Source organism: Oncorhynchus mykiss, chromosome 2 (assembly GCF_013265735.2).
Source record: "Oncorhynchus mykiss isolate Arlee chromosome 2, USDA_OmykA_1.1, whole genome shotgun sequence".
Taxonomy (NCBI): Eukaryota; Metazoa; Chordata; class Actinopteri; order Salmoniformes; family Salmonidae; genus Oncorhynchus; species Oncorhynchus mykiss.
The window spans coordinates 4,065,854-4,088,301 of record NC_048566.1 but is presented as its reverse complement, the minus strand read 5'-3'; the positions used below and the strand labels follow the sequence as shown (position 1 = coordinate 4,088,301).

General features: G+C 43.4%; 1 protein-coding gene across 1 annotated transcript; it reads right to left on the bottom strand.

The window, feature by feature from the left end:
• Window positions 1-2,621: 2,621 nt before the first annotated feature.
• On the bottom strand, window positions 2,622-22,310 carry mal2 (mal, T cell differentiation protein 2). The gene is made up of 4 exons (XM_036935438.1): window positions 21,562-22,310; window positions 19,911-20,081; window positions 11,265-11,453; window positions 2,622-3,287 (listed from the first exon to the last, which is right to left on the bottom strand). Exons 1-4 carry the CDS (start codon window positions 21,676-21,678, stop codon window positions 3,216-3,218), a joined length of 549 nt encoding a protein of 182 aa, XP_036791333.1. The 5' UTR covers window positions 21,679-22,310; the 3' UTR covers window positions 2,622-3,215.
• Window positions 22,311-22,448: the final 138 nt, after the last annotated feature.

Here is a 22,448-nt window from a genome sequence, read left to right as displayed (position 1 = left end):
TATTACTCTCTACAGATGGTACTGTATTACTCTTTACAGATGGACACTCATATCCGGAGCGATTTACAGTAGTGAGTGCATGCATTTTCGTACTAGCCCCCCTTGGGAATCCAACCCACAACCCTAGCGTTGCAAGTGCCATGCTCTACCAACCAGGGCTCAGGTCAAAAGTAGTGCACTGTATAGGGAATAGGGTGTAATTTGGGACGAACACTGAGATATTTCCCCCACGTGTAGACACATACATCTTCTTCCTCCTTACGGGTTCAAGATTATGCGCTAATTCGTCTGATATGGAGCCCAGGAATTTCACTGTAGGCAGCTGAAATAGGGCATTTAATGTGTTCACCGTCCTCTAGGCTCACCACATAACCACTGATTGATAGTATTTCCCTCTGTGGTAGGAATAACTGACTGGACTGCTGACTGCACTGTAATTAAGGTAGTTAATGTTGTATTAAATATCTCTCGCTCCCGAGTGGCGCAGCGGTCTAAGGCATTGCATCTCAGCGTAAGAGGCGTCACTAATGTCCCTGGTTCCAATCCAGGCTGTATCACATCCGGGCCATGATTGGGAGTCCCATAGGGCTATGCACAATTGGCCCAGCGTCGTCTGGGTTTGGCCGGGGTAGGCCACCAAGAACAATTTGTTCTTAACTGACTTGCCTAGTTAAATAAAGGTTCAATAAAAAACAAAACATTATAATTATAATTGAATCATGTACAGTGTACACTACCGGTCATAAGTTTGGGAACACCTACTCCTTCAAGGGTTTTTATTTATTTGTACTATTTTCTACATTGTAGAATAATAGTGAAGACATCAAAACTATGAAATGACACATGGAATCATGTAGTAACCAGAAAAGAGTTATAAAAATTGAAATAAATGTTATATTTGAGATTCTTCAAAGTAGCCACCCTTTGCCTTGATTGCAGCTTTGCAAACTCTTGGCATTCTCTCAACCAGCTTAATTTCAATTAACAGGTTTGTCTTGTTTAAAGTTAATTTGTGAAATGTATTTCCTTCTTAATGTGTTTGAGCCAATCAGTTGTGTTGTGACAAGGTAGGGGTGCTGTAGAGAAGATAGCCCTATTTGGTAAAAGACCAAGTCCATATTATGGCAAGAACAGCTAAAATAAGCAAAGAGAAATAACAGTCCATTATTACTTTAAGACATGAAAGTCAGTCAATACGGAAAATCTCAAGAATTTTGAAAGTTTCTTCAAGTGCAGTCGCAAATACCATCAAGTGCTATGATGAAACTGGCTCTCATGAGGACCGCCACAGGAATGGAAAACCCAGAGTTACCTCTGCTGCAGAGGATAAGTTCATTAGAGTTACCAGCCTCAGAAATTGCAGCCCAAATAAATGCTTCACAGAGTTCAAGTAACAGACACATCTCAACATCAACTGTTCAGAGGAGACTGTGTGAATCAGGCCTTCATGGTCAAATTTCTGCAAAGAAACCACTACTAAAGGACACCAATAATAAGAAGAGATTTGCTTGGGCCAAGAAACATGAGAAATTTGTCCTTTGGTCTGGAGTCCAAATTGGAGATTTTTGGTTCCAACCGCTGTGTCTTTGTGAGACTCAGTGTGGGTGAACGGATTATCTCCACATGTGTATTTCCCACCGTGAAGCATGGAGGAGGAGGTGTTATGGTGTGGGGGTGCTTTGCTGGTGACACTGTCTGCGATTTATTTAGAATTCAAGGCACACTTAACCAGCATGGCTACCACAGCATTCTGCAGCGATACGCCATCCCATCTAGTTTGGGCTTAGTCCCACTATCATTTGTTTTCAACAGGACAATGACCCAACACAACTCCAGGCTGTGTAAGGTCTATTTTATCAAGGAGAGTGATGGAGTGCTGCATCAGATGAATTGGCCTCCACAATCCCCCTACCTCAACCAAAATGAGATGGTTTGGGATGAGTCGGACCACACAGCGAAGGAAAAGCAGTCAACAAGTGCTCAGCATATGTGGGAACTCCTTCAAGACTGTTGGAAAAGCATTCCAGGTGAAGCTGGTTGAGAGAATGCCAAGAGTGTGCAAAGCTTGTCATCAAGGCAAAGGGTGGCTATTTGAAGAATCTCAAATATAAAATATATTTTGATTTGTTTAACACTTTTGTTTACTACATGATTCCATATGTGTTATTTCATAGTGTTGATGTCGTCACTATTATTCTACACAAAATAAAAACCTTTGAATGAGAAGGTGTTCTAAAACTTTTGACCAGTCGTGTCTGAAGATATTCATCAACTGACACCAAAAACCCTGATGAAGTCTAAAGGCCTGAAGCACTTTCATCAACTGACACTGTCCTCCAAGAGGAGTCTCCTCTTCCCTTCAGACTCCTCCTCAGTTCATTCACCTTGGTTGAAGAGAGAGGTAGCGGCAAAGTTCCTTTCCCTTCAACTGACAACAAAGGCATCTGGTCCAACCACCTCCAGTAGCCTATTTAACCTCTGGGACACTTGAACTGGCTCCTGAATAACCAGCAGGGCTGATGAGCCAATAACTCTCCCCGCTAAAAACAGTCTTTGTGAGAATAGCTCCCCCTTCTGGTGAAGCCCTGCTAAACTAGCCAAATATAAAAATACAAGTTGTATCGACAAGATAAGAAAAGTTATTTATTTGTAAAAATGCATTTCAGAAATCACAGAATATACTCAATATATTCCAGTAGATATTCACACAATGTCATTAAGTGATTATGATGATAATTGTCCTATGTGGTATGTTTCACATAGTTTTCCATGTTGCTCTAAAAAAGTTAGACATTCTACAAGGGGAAAATATAACTAACATTATTGTTATTTAATCAGTTATAGGTCTCTTCTGATCCAGAGTTTAATTCAATTTACAGGGAATCAAATACTAATAAATAAAATCTACACTATTGATCACACAACTAAACATGTCGGGCCTCAGAAACCAAGCACTAACATGTGAACTACAACATCTGGTAGCTTCGCCATAACGCCTGGTGTGCTGTTATTACATGACAGATACAACAAAGTGTTCTGTCTTGATCTCATTGCAACAAATATAAACTTGATGCAAATATCACGATACATTCGTTCTCTTTAAAAAAATAATAATGTTATACACATGTAATAAACAGACAACGTGACAATGTCTTGACGGCACGGTAGGAGTTTGAACTGTAAAAACGTAAATGGTGCGTTTTCTTTCTTCCGTGTCACATCTGCCACCTCCTGAAGCCCATGAACATGCTGCAGGCGTAGCAGAGTGTCACCACGAAGGCAAATATCTAGAGGAGAACCAGGACAACAACAACAAAAAGGTTAGACTAACTCCCAGAATGCCTTGAGCAATGACACCTAATGTAATAGCAGCAGCTATAGAGTACAGCACCATCACTGAACAAACTACTAGTATAGAGTCGAGAGAACAACGGCCAAACATTAACTCATGGAATGCAAAGGCCTTACAGCTCAATTTACTGAACAACATTGACTTCGAATAGGAGTTTACTACAGAGCTTTTGTGTTTGGTCTCCTTGGTAATGAACCGGTGTGAAAATAGCCGTGTGCAGTACAGGAGCTACCAATACAGAAATGGACACGGCAGTCAGGACGAAGCACAACATCCGTTCACTGGCAACAGTAGAACACTGATATACGACCTCACCAAGGCTCTACAAACATCCCTGTGTTATAGTAGTAACAGATCTCTGGGTTTATAATACCATGTTATAGTAGTAACAGACCTCTGGGTTTATAATACCATGTTATAGTAGTAACAGACCTCTGGGTTTATAATACCATGTTATAGTAGTAACAGACCTCTGGGTTTATAATAACATGTTATAGTAGTAACAGACCTCTGGGTTTATAATACTACAATAATAACATGTTATAGTAGTAACAGACCTCTGGGTTTATAATACCATGTTATAGTAGTAACAGACCTCTGGGTTTATAATAACATGTTATAGTAGTAACAGACCTCTGGGTTTATAATACCATGTTATAGTAGTAACAGACCTATGGGTTTATAATACCATGTTATAGTAGTAACAGACCTCTGGGTTTATAATACCATGTTATAGTAGTAACAGACCTCTGGGTTTATAATACCATGTTATAGTAGTAACAGACCTCTGGGTTTATAATAACATGTTATAGTAGTAACAGACCTCTGGGTTTATAATACTACAATAATAACATGTTATAGTAGTAACAGACCTCTGGGTTTATAATACTACAATAATAACATGTTATAGTAGTAACAGACCTCTGGGTTTATAATAACATGTTATAGTAGTAACAGACCTCTGGGTTTATAATACTACAATAATAATAACATGTTATAGTAGTAACAGACCTCTGGGTTTATAATACCATGTTATAGTAGTAACAGACCTCTGGGTTTATAATAACATGTTATAGTAGTAACAGACCTCTGGGTTTATAATAACATGTTATAGTAGTAACAGACCTCTGGGTTTATAATACTACAATAATAACATGTTATAGTAGTAACAGACCTCTGGGTTTATAATACCATGTTATAGTAGTAACAGACCTCTGGGTTTATAATACCAGAACAATAATAACATGTTATAGTAGTAACAGACCTCTGGGTTTATAATACTACAATAATAACATGTTATAGTAGTAACAGACCTCTGGGTTTATAATACCATGTTATAGTAGTAACAGACCTCTGGGTTTATAATAACATGTTATAGTAGTAACAGACCTCTGGGTTTATAATACCATGTTATAGTAGTAACAGACCTCTGGGTTTATAATACCATGTTATAGTAGTAACAGACCTCTGGGTTTATAATAACATGTTATAGTAGTAACAGACCTCTGGGTTTATAATACCAGAACAATAATAACATGTTATAGTAGTAACAGACCTCTGGGTTTATAATACCATGTTATAGTAGTAACAGACCTCTGGGTTTATAATACCACAATAATAACATGTTATAGTAGTAACAGACCTCTGGGTTTATAATACCATGTTATAGTAGTAACAGACCTCTGGGTTTATAATAACATGTTATAGTAGTAACAGACCTCTGGGTTTATAATACCATGTTATAGTAGTAACAGACCTCTGGGTTTATAATAACATGTTATAGTAGTAACAGACCTCTGGGTTTATAATACCATGTTATAGTAGTAACAGACCTCTGGGTTTATAATACCATGTTATAGTAGTAACAGACCTCTGGGTTTATAATACCATGTTATAGTAGTAACAGACCTCTGGGTTTATAATACCATGTTATAGTAGTAACAGACCTCTGGGTTTATAATAACATGTTATAGTAGTAACAGACCTCTGGGTTTATAATACTACAATAATAATAATAATATGTTATAGTAGTAACAGACCTCTGGGTTTATAATAACATGTTATAGTAGTAACAGACCTCTGGGTTTATAATACTACAATAATAATAACATGTTATAGTAGTAACAGACCTCTGGGTTTATAATACTACAATAATGACATGTTATAGTAGTAACAGATCTCTGGGTTTATAATAACATGTTATAGTAGTAACAGACCTCTGGGTTTATAATAACATGTTATAGTAGTAACAGACCTCTGGGTTTATAATACCATGTTATAGTAGTAACAGACCTCTGGGTTTATAATAACATGTTATAGTAGTAACAGACCTCTGGGTTTATAATAACATGTTATAGTAGTAACAGACCTCTGGGTTTATAATAACATGTTATAGTAGTAACAGACCTCTGGGTTTATAATAACATGTTATAGTAGTAACAGACCTCTGGGTTTATAATACTACAATAATAACATGTTATAGTAGTAACAGACCTCTGGGTTTATAATACTACAATAATAACATGTTATAGTAGTAACAGACCTCTGGGTTTATAATACTACAATAATAACATGTTATAGTAGTAACAGACCTCTGGGTTTATAATAACATGTTATAGTAGTAACAGACCTCTGGGTTTATAATAACATGTTATAGTAGTAACAGACCTCTGGGTTTATAATAACATGTTATAGTAGTAACAGACCTCTGGGTTTATAATACTACAATAATAACATGTTATAGTAGTAACAGACCTCTGGGTTTATAATAACATGTTATAGTAGTAACAGACCTCTGGGTTTATAATACTACAATAATAACATGTTATAGTAGTAACAGACCTCTGGGTTTATAATACTACAATAATAACATGTTATAGTAGTAACAGACCTCTGGGTTTATAATAACATGTTATAGTAGTAACAGACCTCTGGGTTTATAATACCATGTTATAGTAGTAACAGACCTCTGGGTTTATAATAACATGTTATAGTAGTAACAGACCTCTGGGTTTATAATACTACAATAATAATAATAATATGTTATAGTAGTAACAGACCTCTGGGTTTATAATAACATGTTATAGTAGTAACAGACCTCTGGGTTTATAATACTACAATAATAATAACATGTTATAGTAGTAACAGACCTCTGGGTTTATAATACTACAATAATGACATGTTATAGTAGTAACAGATCTCTGGGTTTATAATAACATGTTATAGTAGTAACAGACCTCTGGGTTTATAATACTACAATAATAATAATAATATGTTATAGTAGTAACAGACCTCTGGGTTTATAATAACATGTTATAGTAGTAACAGACCTCTGGGTTTATAATACTACAATAATAATAACATGTTATAGTAGTAACAGACCTCTGGGTTTATAATACTACAATAATGACATGTTATAGTAGTAACAGATCTCTGGGTTTATAATAACATGTTATAGTAGTAACAGACCTCTGGGTTTATAATACTACAATAATAATAATAATATGTTATAGTAGTAACAGACCTCTGGGTTTATAATAACATGTTATAGTAGTAACAGACCTCTGGGTTTATAATACTACAATAATGACATGTTATAGTAGTAACAGATCTCTGGGTTTATAATAACATGTTATAGTAGTAACAGACCTCTGGGTTTATAATACTACAATAATAATAATAATATGTTATAGTAGTAACAGACCTCTGGGTTTATAATACCATGTTATAGTAGTAACAGACCTCTGGGTTTATAATAACATGTTATAGTAGTAACAGACCTCTGGGTTTATAATACTACAATAATAATAACATGTTATAGTAGTAACAGACCTCTGGGTTTATAATAACATGTTATAGTAGTAACAGACCTATGGGTTTATAATAACATGTTATAGTAGTAACAGACCTCTGGGTTTATAATAACATGTTATAGTAGTAACAGACCTATGGGTTTATAATAACATGTTATAGTAGTAACAGATCTCTGGGTTTATAATAACATGTTATAGTAGTAACAGACCTCTGGGTTTATAATACTACAATAATAACATGTTATAGTAGTAACAGACCTCTGGGTTTATAATAACATGTTATAGTAGTAACAGACCTCTGGGTTTATAATACTACAATAATAATAACATGTTATAGTAGTAACAGACCTCTGGGTTTATAATAACATGTTATAGTAGTAACAGACCTCTGGGTTTATAATAACATGTTATAGTAGTAACAGACCTCTGGGTTTATAATACTACAATAATAATAACATGTTATAGTAGTAACAGACCTCTGGGTTTATAATACCATGTTATAGTAGTAACAGACCTCTGGGTTTATAATACCATGTTATAGTAGTAACAGACCTCTGGGTTTATAATAACATGTTATAGTAGTAACAGACCTCTGGGTTTATAATACTACAATAATAACATGTTATAGTAGTAACAGACCTCTGGGTTTATAATACTACAATAATACCATGTTATAGTAGTAACAGACCTCTGGGTTTATAATAACATGTTATAGTAGTAACAGACCTCTGGGTTTATAATACCATGTTATAGTAGTAACAGACCTCTGGGTTTATAATACCATGTTATAGTAGTAACAGACCTCTGGGTTTATAATACCATGTTATAGTAGTAACAGACCTCTGGGTTTATAATACCATGTTATAGTAGTAACAGACCTCTGGGTTTATAATAACATGTTATAGTAGTAACAGACCTCTGGGTTTATAATACTACAATAATGACATGTTATAGTAGTAACAGATCTCTGGGTTTATAATAACATGTTATAGTAGTAACAGACCTCTGGGTTTATAATACTACAATAATAATAATAATATGTTATAGTAGTAACAGACCTCTGGGTTTATAATAACATGTTATAGTAGTAACAGACCTCTGGGTTTATAATACCATGTTATAGTAGTAACAGACCTCTGGGTTTATAATAACATGTTATAGTAGTAACAGACCTCTGGGTTTATAATACTACAATAATAATAATAATATGTTATAGTAGTAACAGACCTCTGGGTTTATAATAACATGTTATAGTAGTAACAGACCTCTGGGTTTATAATACTACAATAATAACATGTTATAGTAGTAACAGACCTCTGGGTTTATAATACTACAATAATAACATGTTATAGTAGTAACAGACCTCTGGGTTTATAATACTACAATAATAACATGTTATAGTAGTAACAGACCTCTGGGTTTATAATAACATGTTATAGTAGTAACAGACCTCTGGGTTTATAATAACATGTTATAGTAGTAACAGACCTCTGGGTTTATAATACTACAATAATAACATGTTATAGTAGTAACAGACCTCTGGGTTTATAATAACATGTTATAGTAGTAACAGACCTCTGGGTTTATAATACTACAATAATAACATGTTATAGTAGTAACAGACCTCTGGGTTTATAATACTACAATAATAACATGTTATAGTAGTAACAGACCTCTGGGTTTATAATAACATGTTATAGTAGTAACAGACCTCTGGGTTTATAATACCATGTTATAGTAGTAACAGACCTCTGGGTTTATAATAACATGTTATAGTAGTAACAGACCTCTGGGTTTATAATACTACAATAATAATAATAATATGTTATAGTAGTAACAGACCTCTGGGTTTATAATAACATGTTATAGTAGTAACAGACCTCTGGGTTTATAATACTACAATAATAATAACACGTTATAGTAGTAACAGACCTCTGGGTTTATAATAACATGTTATAGTAGTAACAGACCTCTGGGTTTATAATAACATGTTATAGTAGTAACAGACCTCTGGGTTTATAATACTACAATAATACCATGTTATAGTAGTAACAGACCTCTGGGTTTATAATAACATGTTATAGTAGTAACAGACCTATGGGTTTATAATAACATGTTATAGTAGTAACAGATCTCTGGGTTTATAATAACATGTTATAGTAGTAACAGACCTCTGGGTTTATAATACTACAATAATAACATGTTATAGTAGTAACAGACCTCTGGGTTTATAATAACATGTTATAGTAGTAACAGACCTCTGGGTTTATAATAACATGTTATAGTAGTAACAGACCTCTGGGTTTATAATACTACAATAATAATAACATGTTATAGTAGTAACAGACCTCTGGGTTTATAATAACATGTTATAGTAGTAACAGACCTCTGGGTTTATAATAACATGTTATAGTAGTAACAGACCTCTGGGTTTATAATACCATGTTATAGTAGTAACAGACCTCTGGGTTTATAATACCATGTTATAGTAGTAACAGACCTCTGGGTTTATAATACCATGTTATAGTAGTAACAGACCTCTGGGTTTATAATACCATGTTATAGTAGTAACAGACCTCTGGGTTTATAATACCATGTTATAGTAGTAACAGACCTCTGGGTTTATAATAACATGTTATAGTAGTAACAGACGTCTGGGTTTATAATACCAGAACAATAATAACATGTTATAGTAGTAACAGACCTCTGGGTTTATAATACTACAATAATAACATGTTATAGTAGTAACAGACCTCTGGGTTTATAATACCATGTTATAGTAGTAACAGACCTCTGGGTTTATAATAACATGTTATAGTAGTAACAGACCTCTGGGTTTATAATAACATGTTATAGTAGTAACAGACCTCTGGGTTTATAATACTACAATAATAATAACATGTTATAGTAGTAACAGACCTCTGGGTTTATAATACCATGTTATAGTAGTAACAGACCTCTGGGTTTATAATACCATGTTATAGTAGTAACAGACCTCTGGGTTTATAATACCATGTTATAGTAGTAACAGACCTCTGGGTTTATAATAACATGTTATAGTAGTAACAAACCTCTGGGTTTATAATACTACAATAATAATAACATGTTATAGTAGTAACAGACCTCTGGGTTTAAAATACCATGTTATAGTAGTAACAGACCTCTGGGTTTATAATACCATGTTATAGTAGTAACAGACCTCTGGGTTTATAATACCATGTTATAGTAGTAACAGACCTCTGGGTTTATAATACCATGTTATAGTAGTAACAGACCTCTGGGTTTATAATAACATGTTATAGTAGTAACAGACCTCTGGGTTTATAATACCATGTTATAGTAGTAACAGACCTCTGGGTTTATAATAACATGTTATAGTAAGTAGTAACAGACCTCTGGGTTTATAATACTACAATAATAACATGTTATAGTAGTAACAGACCTCTGGGTTTATAATAACATGTTATAGTAGTAACAGACCTCTGGGTTTATAATACCATGTTATAGTAGTAACAGACCTCTGGGTTTATAATACCAGAACAATAATAACATGTTATAGTAGTAACAGACCTCTGGGTTTATAATAACATGTTATAGTAGTAACAGACCTCTGGGTTTATAATAACATGTTATAGTAGTAACAGACCTCTGGGTTTATAATAACATGTTATAGTAGTAACAGACCTCTGGGTTTATAACACTGGAAGAATCGATTCCAATAACTGATCGTTTGCTTGTCTGCCTGGAGTGCCAGATCCAATAGGTTGTCATTAGTTACCACAAAGTCATAATTATGGATAAACCACACCGATTTCTACAGTTTCTCTTCTTGAAATCTGATTTAAACCTTAAATTAAGATCAAAAAGATACATTTTCTTTTCATGTATTTTTACAATGTAAACAACTTTGACTTTGGTAACTAGTGACAACCAGATGGGCAGGGTTTGAAGTTCTGGGAATTTTCTATTGGTTTATCAACCCAGGCAAACTCAAACAGGCACGTACAGTATGAAGAATTTGAATTGAAAGCCTGGTCTGATCAGTGAACCACCATTTGCATTACAGATAGCCTTGACGTTGTGTGTTAGTGTACACTGACCGTAGCTGCCACGTTAATACTGTATTGTCTGTTGTCCAGGAAGGTGAGTATATTTCCACTAGGGGCCATTACACATCCTGGTATGGAGCTGTTGGTACTCCTGATGACCCCTCTGGCAGCCGTAACAGCAGCCTCCAGCACCAAGGCACTGAAGTAGAACAGCAGTGCTGTGAAGTGGTACAGCACATCCTACAATGAAGATGGAAAGACGGGGTTATAATATGGATTGAGAGTAGTCAGGTCCCATTGAACGTATTGAGAAAAATCACGTGTGATAGGAGGTTACAGTCAGAGACCGACCGCCTCCCAGAGAGATAGGGGGTTACAGTCAGAGACCGACCGCCTCCCAGAGAGATAGGGGGTTACAGTCAGAGACCGGCCGCCTCCCAGAGAGATAGGGGGTTACAGTCAGAGACCGACCGCCTCCCAGAGAGATAGGAGGTTACAGTCAGAGACCGACCGCCTCCCAGAGAGATAGGAGGTTACAGTCAGAGACCGACCGCCTCCCAGAGAGATAGGAGGTTACAGTCAGAGACCGACCGCCTCCCAGAGAGATAGGAGGTTACAGTCAGAGACCGACCGCCTCCCAGAGAGATAGGGGGTTACAGTCAGAGACCGGCCGCCTCCCAGAGAGATAGGAGGTTACAGTCAGAGACCGACCGCCTCCCAGAGAGATAGGGGGTTACAGTCAGAGACCGACCGCCTCCCAGAGAGATAGGAGGTTACAGTCAGAGACCGACCGCCTCCCAGAGAGATAGGAGGTTACAGTCAGAGACCGGCCGCCTCCCAGAGAGATAGGGGGTTACAGTCAGAGACCGACCGCCTCCCAGAGAGATAGGAGGTTACAGTCAGAGACCGGCCGCCTCCCAGAGAGATAGGAGGTTACAGTCAGAGACCGACCGCCTCCCAGAGAGATAGGAGGTTACAGTCAGAGACCGGCCGCCTCCCAGAGAGATAGGGGGTTACAGTCAGAGACCGACCGCCTCCCAGAGAGATAGGAGGTTACAGTCAGAGACCGGCCGCCTCCCAGAGAGATAGGGGGTTACAGTCAGAGACCGGCCGCCTCCCAGAGAGATAGGGGGTTACAGTCAGAGACCGGCCGCCTCCCAGAGAGATAGGGGGTTACAGTCAGAGACCGACCGCCTCCCAGAGAGATAGGGGGTTACAGTCAGAGACCGACCGCCTCCCAGAGAGATAGGAGGTTACAGTCAGAGACCGACCGCCTCCCAGAGAGATAGGAGGTTACAGTCAGAGACCAGCTGCCTCCCAGAGAGATAGGAGGTTACAGTCAGAGACCGACCGCCTCCCAGAGAGATAGGAGGTTACAGTCAGAGACCGACCGCCTCCCAGAGAGATAGGAGGTTACAGTCAGAGACCGACCGCCTCCCAGAGAGATAGGAGGTTACAGTCAGAGACCAGCTGCCTCCCAGAGAGATAGGAGGTTACAGTCAGAGACCGGCCGCCTCCCAGAGAGATAGGGGGTTACAGTCAGAGACCGACCGCCTCCCAGAGAGATAGGGGGTTACAGTCAGAGACCGACCGCCTCCCAGAGAGATAGGAGGTTACAGTCAGAGACCGGCCGCCTCCCAGAGAGATAGGAGGTTACAGTCAGAGACCGACCGCCTCCCAGAGAGATAGGAGGTTACAGTCAGAGACCGACCGCCTCCCAGAGAGATAGGAGGTTACAGTCAGAGACCGACCGCCTCCCAGAGAGATAGGAGGTTACAGTCAGAGACCGACCGCCTCCCAGAGAGATAGGAGGTTACAGTCAGAGACCGACCGCCTCCCAGAGAGATAGGAGGTTACAGTCAGAGACCGACCGCCTCCCAGAGAGATAGGAGGTTACAGTCAGAGACCGACCGCCTCCCAGAGAGATAGGAGGTTACAGTCAGAGACCGACCGCCTCCCAGAGAGATAGGAGGTTACAGTCAGAGACCGACCGCCTCCCAGAGAGATAGGGGGTTACAGTCAGAGACCGGCCGCCTCCCAGAGAGATAGGAGGTTACAGTCAGAGACCGACCGCCTCCCAGAGAGATAGGAGGTTACAGTCAGAGACCGACCGCCTCCCAGAGAGATAGGAGGTTACAGTCAGAGACCGACCGCCTCCCAGAGAGATAGGGGGTTACAGTCAGAGACCGACCGCCTCCCAGAGAGATAGGAGGTTACAGTCAGAGACCGACCGCCTCCCAGAGAGATAGGAGGTTACAGTCAGAGACCGACCGCCTCCCAGAGAGATAGGGGGTTACAGTCAGAGACCGACCGCCTCCCAGAGAGATAGGAGGTTACAGTCAGAGACCGACCGCCTCCCAGAGAGATAGGGGGTTACAGTCAGAGACCGACCGCCTCCCAGAGAGATAGGAGGTTACAGTCAGAGACCAGCCGCCTCCCAGAGAGATAGGAGGTTACAGTCAGAGACCGACCGCCTCCCAGAGAGATAGGAGGTTACAGTCAGAGACCGACCGCCTCCCAGAGAGATAGGAGGTTACAGTCAGAGACCGACCGCCTCCCAGAGAGATAGGGGGTTACAGTCAGAGACCGACCGCCTCCCAGAGAGATAGGGGGTTACAGTCAGAGACCGACCGCCTCCCAGAGAGATAGGAGGTTACAGTCAGAGACCAGCTCCCTCCCAGAGAGATAGGAGGTTACAGTCAGAGACCGACCGCCTCCCAGAGAGATAGGAGGTTACAGTCAGAGACCGACCGCCTCCCAGAGAGATAGGGGGTTACAGTCAGAGACCGACCGCCTCCCAGAGAGATAGGAGGTTACAGTCAGAGACCGACCGCCTCCCAGAGAGATAGGGGGTTACAGTCAGAGACCGACCGCCTCCCAGAGAGATAGGAGGTTACAGTCAGAGACCAGCCGCCTCCCAGAGAGATAGGAGGTTACAGTCAGAGACCGACCGCCTCCCAGAGAGATAGGGGGTTACAGTCAGAGACCGACCGCCTCCCAGAGAGATAGGAGGTTACAGTCAGAGACCGACCGCCTCCCAGAGAGATAGGGGGTTACAGTCAGAGACCGACCGCCTCCCAGAGAGATAGGAGGTTACAGTCAGAGACCAGCCGCCTCCCAGAGAGATAGGAGGTTACAGTCAGAGACCGACCGCCTCCCAGAGAGATAGGAGGTTACAGTCAGAGACCAGCCGCCTCCCAGAGAGATAGGAGGTTACAGTCAGAGACCGACCGCCTCCCAGAGAGATAGGAGGTTACAGTCAGAGACCGACCGCCTCCCAGAGAGATAGGAGGTTACAGTCAGAGACCGACCGCCTCCCAGAGAGATAGGAGGTTACAGTCAGAGACCGGCCGCCTCCCAGAGAGATAGGAGGTTACAGTCAGAGACCGACCGCCTCCCAGAGAGATAGGAGGTTACAGTCAGAGACCGACCGCCTCCCAGAGAGATAGGGGGTTACAGTCAGAGACCGACCGCCTCCCAGAGAGATAGGGGGTTACAGTCAGAGACCGACCGCCTCCCAGAGAGATAGGAGGTTACAGTCAGAGACCGACCGCCTCCCAGAGAGATAGGAGGTTACAGTCAGAGACCGACCGCCTCCCAGAGAGATAGGGGGTTACAGTCAGAGACCGACCGCCTCCCAGAGAGATAGGAGGTTACAGTCAGAGACCGACCGCCTCCCAGAGAGATAGGGGGTTACAGTCAGAGACCGACCGCCTCCCAGAGAGATAGGAGGTTACAGTCAGAGACCAGCCGCCTCCCAGAGAGATAGGAGGTTACAGTCAGAGACCGACCGCCTCCCAGAGAGATAGGGGGTTACAGTCAGAGACCGACCGCCTCCCAGAGAGATAGGAGGTTACAGTCAGAGACCGACCGCCTCCCAGAGAGATAGGGGGTTACAGTCAGAGACCGACCGCCTCCCAGAGAGATAGGAGGTTACAGTCAGAGACCAGCCGCCTCCCAGAGAGATAGGAGGTTACAGTCAGAGACCGACCGCCTCCCAGAGAGATAGGAGGTTACAGTCAGAGACCAGCCGCCTCCCAGAGAGATAGGAGGTTACAGTCAGAGACCGACCGCCTCCCAGAGAGATAGGAGGTTACAGTCAGAGACCGACCGCCTCCCAGAGAGATAGGAGGTTACAGTCAGAGACCGACCGCCTCCCAGAGAGATAGGAGGTTACAGTCAGAGACCGGCCGCCTCCCAGAGAGATAGGAGGTTACAGTCAGAGACCGACCGCCTCCCAGAGAGATAGGAGGTTACAGTCAGAGACCGACCGCCTCCCAGAGAGATAGGAGGTTACAGTCAGAGACCGACCGCCTCCCAGAGAGATAGGGGGTTACAGTCAGAGACCGACCGCCTCCCAGAGAGATAGGAGGTTACAGTCAGAGACCGACCGCCTCCCAGAGAGATAGGAGGTTACAGTCAGAGACCGACCGCCTCCCAGAGAGATAGGAGGTTACAGTCAGAGACCGACCGCCTCCCAGAGAGATAGGAGGTTACAGTCAGAGACCGACCGCCTCCCAGAGAGATAGGGGGTTACAGTCAGAGACCGACCGCCTCCCAGAGAGATAGGAGGTTACAGTCAGAGACCGACCGCCTCCCAGAGAGATAGGAGGTTACAGTCAGAGACCGACCGCCTCCCAGAGAGATAGGAGGTTACAGTCAGAGACCGACCGCCTCCCAGAGAGATAGGGGGTTACAGTCAGAGACCGACCGCCTCCCAGAGAGATAGGGGGTTACAGTAAGAGAGCGGCCGCCTCCCAGAGACATAGGGGGTTACAGTCAGAGACCGACCGCCTCCCAGAGAGATAGGGGGTTACAGTAAGAGAGCGGCCGCCTCCCAGAGAGATAGGGGGTTACAGTCAGAGACCGGCCGCCTCCCAGAGAGATAGGGGGTTACAGTAAGAGACCGGCCGCCTCCCAGAGAGATAGGGGGTTACAGTAAGAGACCGGCCGCCTCCCAGAGAGATAGGGGATTACAGTAAGAGACCGGCCGCCTCCCAGAGAGATAGGAGGTTACAGTCAGAAACCGGCCATCTCCCAGAGACATAGGGGGTTACAGTAAGAGACCGGCCGCCTCCCAGAGAGATAGGGGGTTACAGTAAGAGACCGGCCGCCTCCCAGAGAGATAGGGGGTTACAGTAAGAGAGCGGCCGCCTCCCAGAGAGATAGGGGATTACAGTAAGAGAGCGGCCGCCTCCCAGAGAGATAGGGGGTTACAGTAAGAGACCGGCCGTCTCCCAGAGAGATAGGGGATTACAGTAAGAGAGCGGCCGCCTCCCAGAGAGATAGGGGGTTACATTAAGAGAGCGGCCGCCTCCCAGAGAGATAGGGGGTTACATTAAGAGACCGGCCGTCTCCCAGAGAGATAGGGGGTTACATTAAGAGACCGGCCGTCTCCCAGAGAGATTGGGGGTTACAGTAAGAGACCGGCCGCCTCCCAGAGAGATAGGGGGTTACAGTAAGAGACCGGCCGCCTCCCAGAGAGATAGGGGGTTACAGTAAGAGACCAGCTGCCTCCCAGAGAGAGAGATAGGGGGTTACAGTAAGAGACCAGCTCCCTCCCAGAGAGATAGGGGGTTACAGTAAGAGACCGGCCGCCTCCCAGAGAGAGAGGGGGTTACAGAAAGAGACCAGCTGCCTCCCAAATGGCACCCTACTACCTATATAGTGCACCATCTTTGACCTACGTTTGACCTGAGCCTTATGAATAAGGGTGCAATTTCGTAGGTAGCCACAGACTCCCTTCTGTTGACAATGGGGACTCAGGGCACACAGACTGGCCATTGTCTGGTGTGAGCTCACTATTCTCTCAGTAGCTGTGTCACAAGCTTTGTTTTCTCATTGTCTATGAGATGACAACACACACACACACACACACACACACGACTACATTTAGGAGAAGAACTGGAGCCTGGTGGGTCTGAGGCCTGTCTGTGGATAGGTCCCAAATGGTACTCTATTCCCTATATAGTGCACTACTACTGACCAGGGTCATTTGGGACGCAACATGTGTCAGTACTGTACTGTAGCTAGTAGTGTAGGCAGTACCCTTCAAGTCAACCTCTAGTGCAGTCAGTCATTAGTACTTCATGTTAGTTATTATGTGTAAGCAGAGCTGGGATCAGGGCCAGCGGCAGCAGAGCTGGGATCAGGGCCAGCGGCAGCAGAGCTGGGATCAGGGCCAGCGGCAGCAGAGCTGGGATCAGGGCCAGCAGCAATAGCAGCAGAGCTGGGATCAGGGCCAGCAGCAGTAGCAGCAGAGCTGGGATCAGGGTCAGCAGCAATAGCAGCAGAGCTGGGATCAGGGCCAGCAGCAATAGCAGCAGAGCTGGGATCAGGGCCAGCAGCAATAGCAGCAGGGCTGGGATCAGGGCCAGCAGCAATAGCAGCAGAGCTGGGATCAGGGCCAGTAGCAGCAAAGCTGGGATCAGGGCCAGTAGCAGCAGAGCTGGGATCAGGGTCAGTAGCAGCAGAGCTGGGATCAGGGCCAGTAGCAGCAGAGCTGGGATCAGGGCCAGTAGCAGCAGAGCTGGGATCTGGGCCAGTAGCAGCAGAGCTGGGATCAGGGCCAGTAGCAGCAGAGCTGGGATCAGGGCCAGTAGCAGCAGAGCTGGGATCAGGGCCAGTAGCAGCAGAGCTGGGATCAGGGCCAGTAGCAGCAGAGCTGGGATCAGGGCCAGTAGCAGCAGAGCTGGGATCAGGACCAGTAGCAGCAGAGCTGGGATCAGGACCAGTAGCAGCAGAGCTGGGATCAGGACCAGTAGCAGCAGAGCTGGGATCAAGGCCAGTAGCAGCAGAGCTGGGATCAGGACCAATAGCAGCAGAGCTGGGATCAGGACCAATAGCAGCAGAGCTGGGATCAGGGCCAGTAGCAGCAGAGCTGGGATCAGGACCAATAGCAGCAGAGCTGGGATCAGGGCCAGTAGCAGCAGAGCTGGGATCAGGGCCAGTAGCAGCAGAGCTGGGATCAGGGCCAGTAGCAGCAGAGCTGGGATCAGGGCCAGTAGCAGCAGAGCTGGGATCAGGGCCAGTAGCAGCAGAGCTGGGATCAGGGCCAGTGTGAGGACTGATTGGCACAACACTGACTGGGTCTGCCCGTCTGCCTGCCTAGGGACCGTTGTTTTTCAACAAATTAAATGACAGACACTTTTACATTATTTCTCACCCAGTACATGCAGTGTGTTCTTGCCATTATAATGTGCACTAGGCTCTGCCCTGTTACAGGGCTTTAAGTTTCTTGACAGACTAGTAGATCAAGCTCTCTGTAATGTTTCAGTGTTTCTGGTCAGTTTTGATACCTGCATGTGTAGAGGCACCCTCATGACTAAAGTTGTGATGAGATCATATTCAGTAGGTGTGGTGCAGTGTTTCACTCGGTGTGTCCTTACACACACACACACACACCTGTCTGGGAAAGACATCCTCTGTACTGTAATTAGGACTATCAAAGAGCAGGATTGTTCTACATCAGTAGTGACATGATACTGAATGGAACATCCTTTCAGGAGTTTAGGGGAACTGCTATGGAGTCGGCAGCATTTGAATGAGGCTCCTGAAGAACATGTCTCCTGACTATTCTAAAGATATTGTGTTTGATTTGCAGGGGGATCTCCAAATTCAAATAGCAAAGGTCCAGACTGAAGACTACTATTTGTTTATCATTTGAATTGTGTTTAGTGCCGAGGTGGAACTAAACCCTGCACCAACCAGTAGCTCTCCCGGACTGGAGTTGGACAGCCCTGAAGTGACAAGCCAAACAGACCAGACCAAGAAGACTGGAGTTGGACAGCCCTGAAGATATAAACCAAACAGACCAGGAAGACTGGAGTTGGACAGCCCTGAAGTGACAAACCAAACAGACCAGGAAGACTGGAGTTGGACAGCCCTGAAGTGACAAACCAAACAGACCAGGAAGACTGGAGTTGGACAGCCCTGAAGTGATAAACCAAACAGACCAGGAAGACTGGAGTTGGACAGCCCTGAAGTGACAAACCAAACAGACCAGGAAGACTGGAGTTGGACAGCCCTGAAGTGACAAACCAAACAGACCAGGAAGACTGGAGTTGGACAGCCCTGAAGTGACAAACCAAACAGACCAGGAAGACTGGAGTTGGACAGCCCTGAAGTGACAAACCAAACAGACCAGGAAGACTGGAGTTGGACAGCCCTGAAGTGACAAACCAAACAGACCAGGAAGACTGGAGTTGGACAGCCCTGAAGTGACAAACCAAACAGACCAGGAAGACTGGAGTTGGACAGCCCTGAAGTGACAAACCAAACAGACCAGGAAGACTGGAGTTGGACAGCCCTGAAGTGACAAACCAAACAGACCGGGAAGACTGGAGTTGGACAGCCCTGAAGTGACAAACCAAACAGACCAGGAAGACTGGAGTTGGACAGCCCTGAAGTGATAAACCAAACAGACCAGGAAGACTGGAGTTGGACAGCCCTGAAGTGACAAACCAAACAGACCGGGAAGACTGGAGTTGGACAGCCCTGAAGTGACAAACCAAACAGACCAGGAAGATTCTACCTCTGATGAAGATGTCATGTGACATCAGTATACCTGTGTATATCTGCCGGTAAGAAGACCTGTCCCTCTGCTGGTTCTTCAGTGCTCCCAACCTGTTTACCAAGAATGACTTGTTTTTCGTGACCTGTTCCTTGGGTAAAAAGCCTCGTCACTATCGGACTCACCATCAGGTTCCAGTCGGTGTTGATCCTGTCAGCCAATCCCAGGAGGAAGAGGAGGAGGTACACGCTGGAACAGAAGAACGTGCTGACAGAGACAAACATCACCCAGCCCTGTAGCAGGGGCACGGGCACGTTGGAGGAGGCCACCAGGATCCATACTAGCCCTCCAAATATCTGGAAGAACAGAATAGAGAAGATTTGTTAGACAAGTCATCATACGTCAAGACTGATTTGATATTTGTGACATAATAAATGCTTTAGGAATATCGAGACTGTTCGACCAGACTGTGAGATCTGATCATGACATGAATGTCCGTTTATTTAAAATGCATCCTAGGCCTGACAACAGGGTACGATTTCCATTTGTGAAAAGAAGCAGGCTGTTATTGAACTGAACACAGATTATTTATAGGCCTAAAAGGAGCAGGATGTTATTAGACTGAACACAGATTATGTATAGGCCTAAAAGGAGCAGGCTGTTAGTGAATTGAATACAGATTATTTATAGGCCTAAAAGGAGCAGGCTGTTAGTGAACTGAATACAGATTATTTATAGGCCTAAAAGGAGCAGGCTGTTAGTGAACTGAACACAGATTATTTATAGGCCTAAAAGGAGCAGGCTGTTAGTGAACTGAACACAGATTATTTATAGGCCTAAAAGGAGCAGGATGTTATTAGACTGAACACAGATTATTTATAGGCCTAAAAGGAGCAGGCTGTTAGTGAATTGAACACAGATTATTTATAGGCCTAAAAGGAGCAGGCTGTTAGTGAATTGAATACAGATTATTTATAGGCCTAAAAGGAGCAGGCTGTTAGTGAATTGAATACAGATTATTTATAGGCCTAAAAGGAGCAGGCTGTTAGTGAACTGAATACAGATTATTTATAGGCCTAAAAGGAGCAGGATGTTATTAGACTGAATACAGATTATTTATAGGCCTAAAAGGAGCAGGATGTTATTAGACTGAATACAGATTATTTATAGGCCTAAAAGGAGCAGGCTGTTAGTGAATTGAACACAGATTATTTATAGGCCTAAAAGGAGCAGGATGTTATTAGACTGAATACAGATTATTTATAGGCCTAAAAGGAGCAGGATGTTAGACTGAATACAGATTATTTATAGGCCTAAAAGGAGCAGGATGTTAGACTGAATACAGATTATTTATAGGCCTAAAAGGAGCAGGATGTTAGATTGAACACAGATTATTTATAGGCCTAGTAACACACTGCTATACTATTTAGCTGGAGAACAGTTGTATCTATTTTGTCGTTCACTTCACAATGACAAAATGTACAGTATGTTCTGCTTCTATCACTACTACACTATCAGATTGTACAATAGGGAGTCGCCCATATGCCGTTAGTAAAACACAGCCTAAGTACAGTGATGACTGAACTCCCATTACTAGGACGCTACCTGCCTGGCCCCTCTGATAGTGTTATACATAACTACCTCTGCGATGAAAAAACTAATCCTAAAACTCAAATGAACAAAATGAATTAAGCAGAATTAATAGAGACTATCGATTAGACTGCAGTTTCCCCAATTAGGCCTACTTCAAGCAAGGGTGTAACCAGAATCTATCTGACCACCGGTGATGTATTTGCTCACAAAACTCGTAGTCAGAAATAGAGATGCGACACTCACAATTTCCAAGCAGATCAGAGCACCGGAGTACGTCCTCAATATTTGTAGTCCCAATGGCAAAGATATCGTCGGCGCTGGGAATGCTGTCACCGCAGGATTCGTCGCTGGCTCCGACATCCTTCCCGTCTTGTATCTCGACAAAGGACACCAACTCAGGCAAATTCTTCTGCAGTCATGTGTCCCTAACTGGTCTAACAGGTGCACGGCTCCTCCTTTCACTTTATCCACCTCTACTCGCCCGCAGAGTGGAGGCAGTCGCAGTTACCGCAATACCTCTCACCCCGATCTCTCCGTCGCGACTCGCTAAAGATGAATCTGCTACGAATTGAACGTGCCTGAGAAAATGAAAGATTGGCTCTACTATAGAATCTTTTTCGAGAACAAAATACGATACAAACAGGCAGACTGGATGCAGTGATGCCGATTAACTTCCACAGATGTTGATAGGCCACTCTAAAGTCAATATTAGTCTACCTGCAGGGGGAGAAAATTCCAAGGTGAGAGGAGTCTGAGAAACGGAAAGCAGAGCTGTGATTTATCTGCAAGCTGAAACAGCTTCACGGTTTAGGTCAATAATTGCACAACTTAAGTTGTTTACTCAATAACCATGACCCACAGAGAAACGTCACCAAATAGCACCTCACGCCCTACATAGTGCACTACGTTTAAAGGTGCCATTTGGGGCGTGGCCATAGCCTACACCTGCAAGCCTCTGAATTTAATAGAGCAAGAGTCCTGTCACTTATCTATATTGTCAGAGAGAGTGAGAACGGTATTATGAGAGAGTGATTGTTATTTTATTCAGGGGCAGTAACAGGCTAGAAAAGCCCCACCAGGTTAATGTTTACCTGGAATATGTGGATAAACTCAGCTCCTGTTGACATAAC

Excerpts from the sequence above, each read along its gene's own strand:
- mal2 (XM_036935438.1), bottom strand. The coding sequence starts at position 21,678 with ATGTCGGAGCCAGCGACGAATCCTGCGGTGACAGCATTCCCAGCGCCG. Across the intron at positions 20,082-21,561 it reads CTCTGATCTGCTTGGAAATT|ATATTTGGAGGGCTAGTATG; the intron begins GTGAGTGTCGCA and ends CTGTTCTTCCAG. Across the intron at positions 11,454-19,910 it reads ACACCGACTGGAACCTGATG|GATGTGCTGTACCACTTCAC; the intron begins GTGAGTCCGATA and ends TCTTCATTGTAG.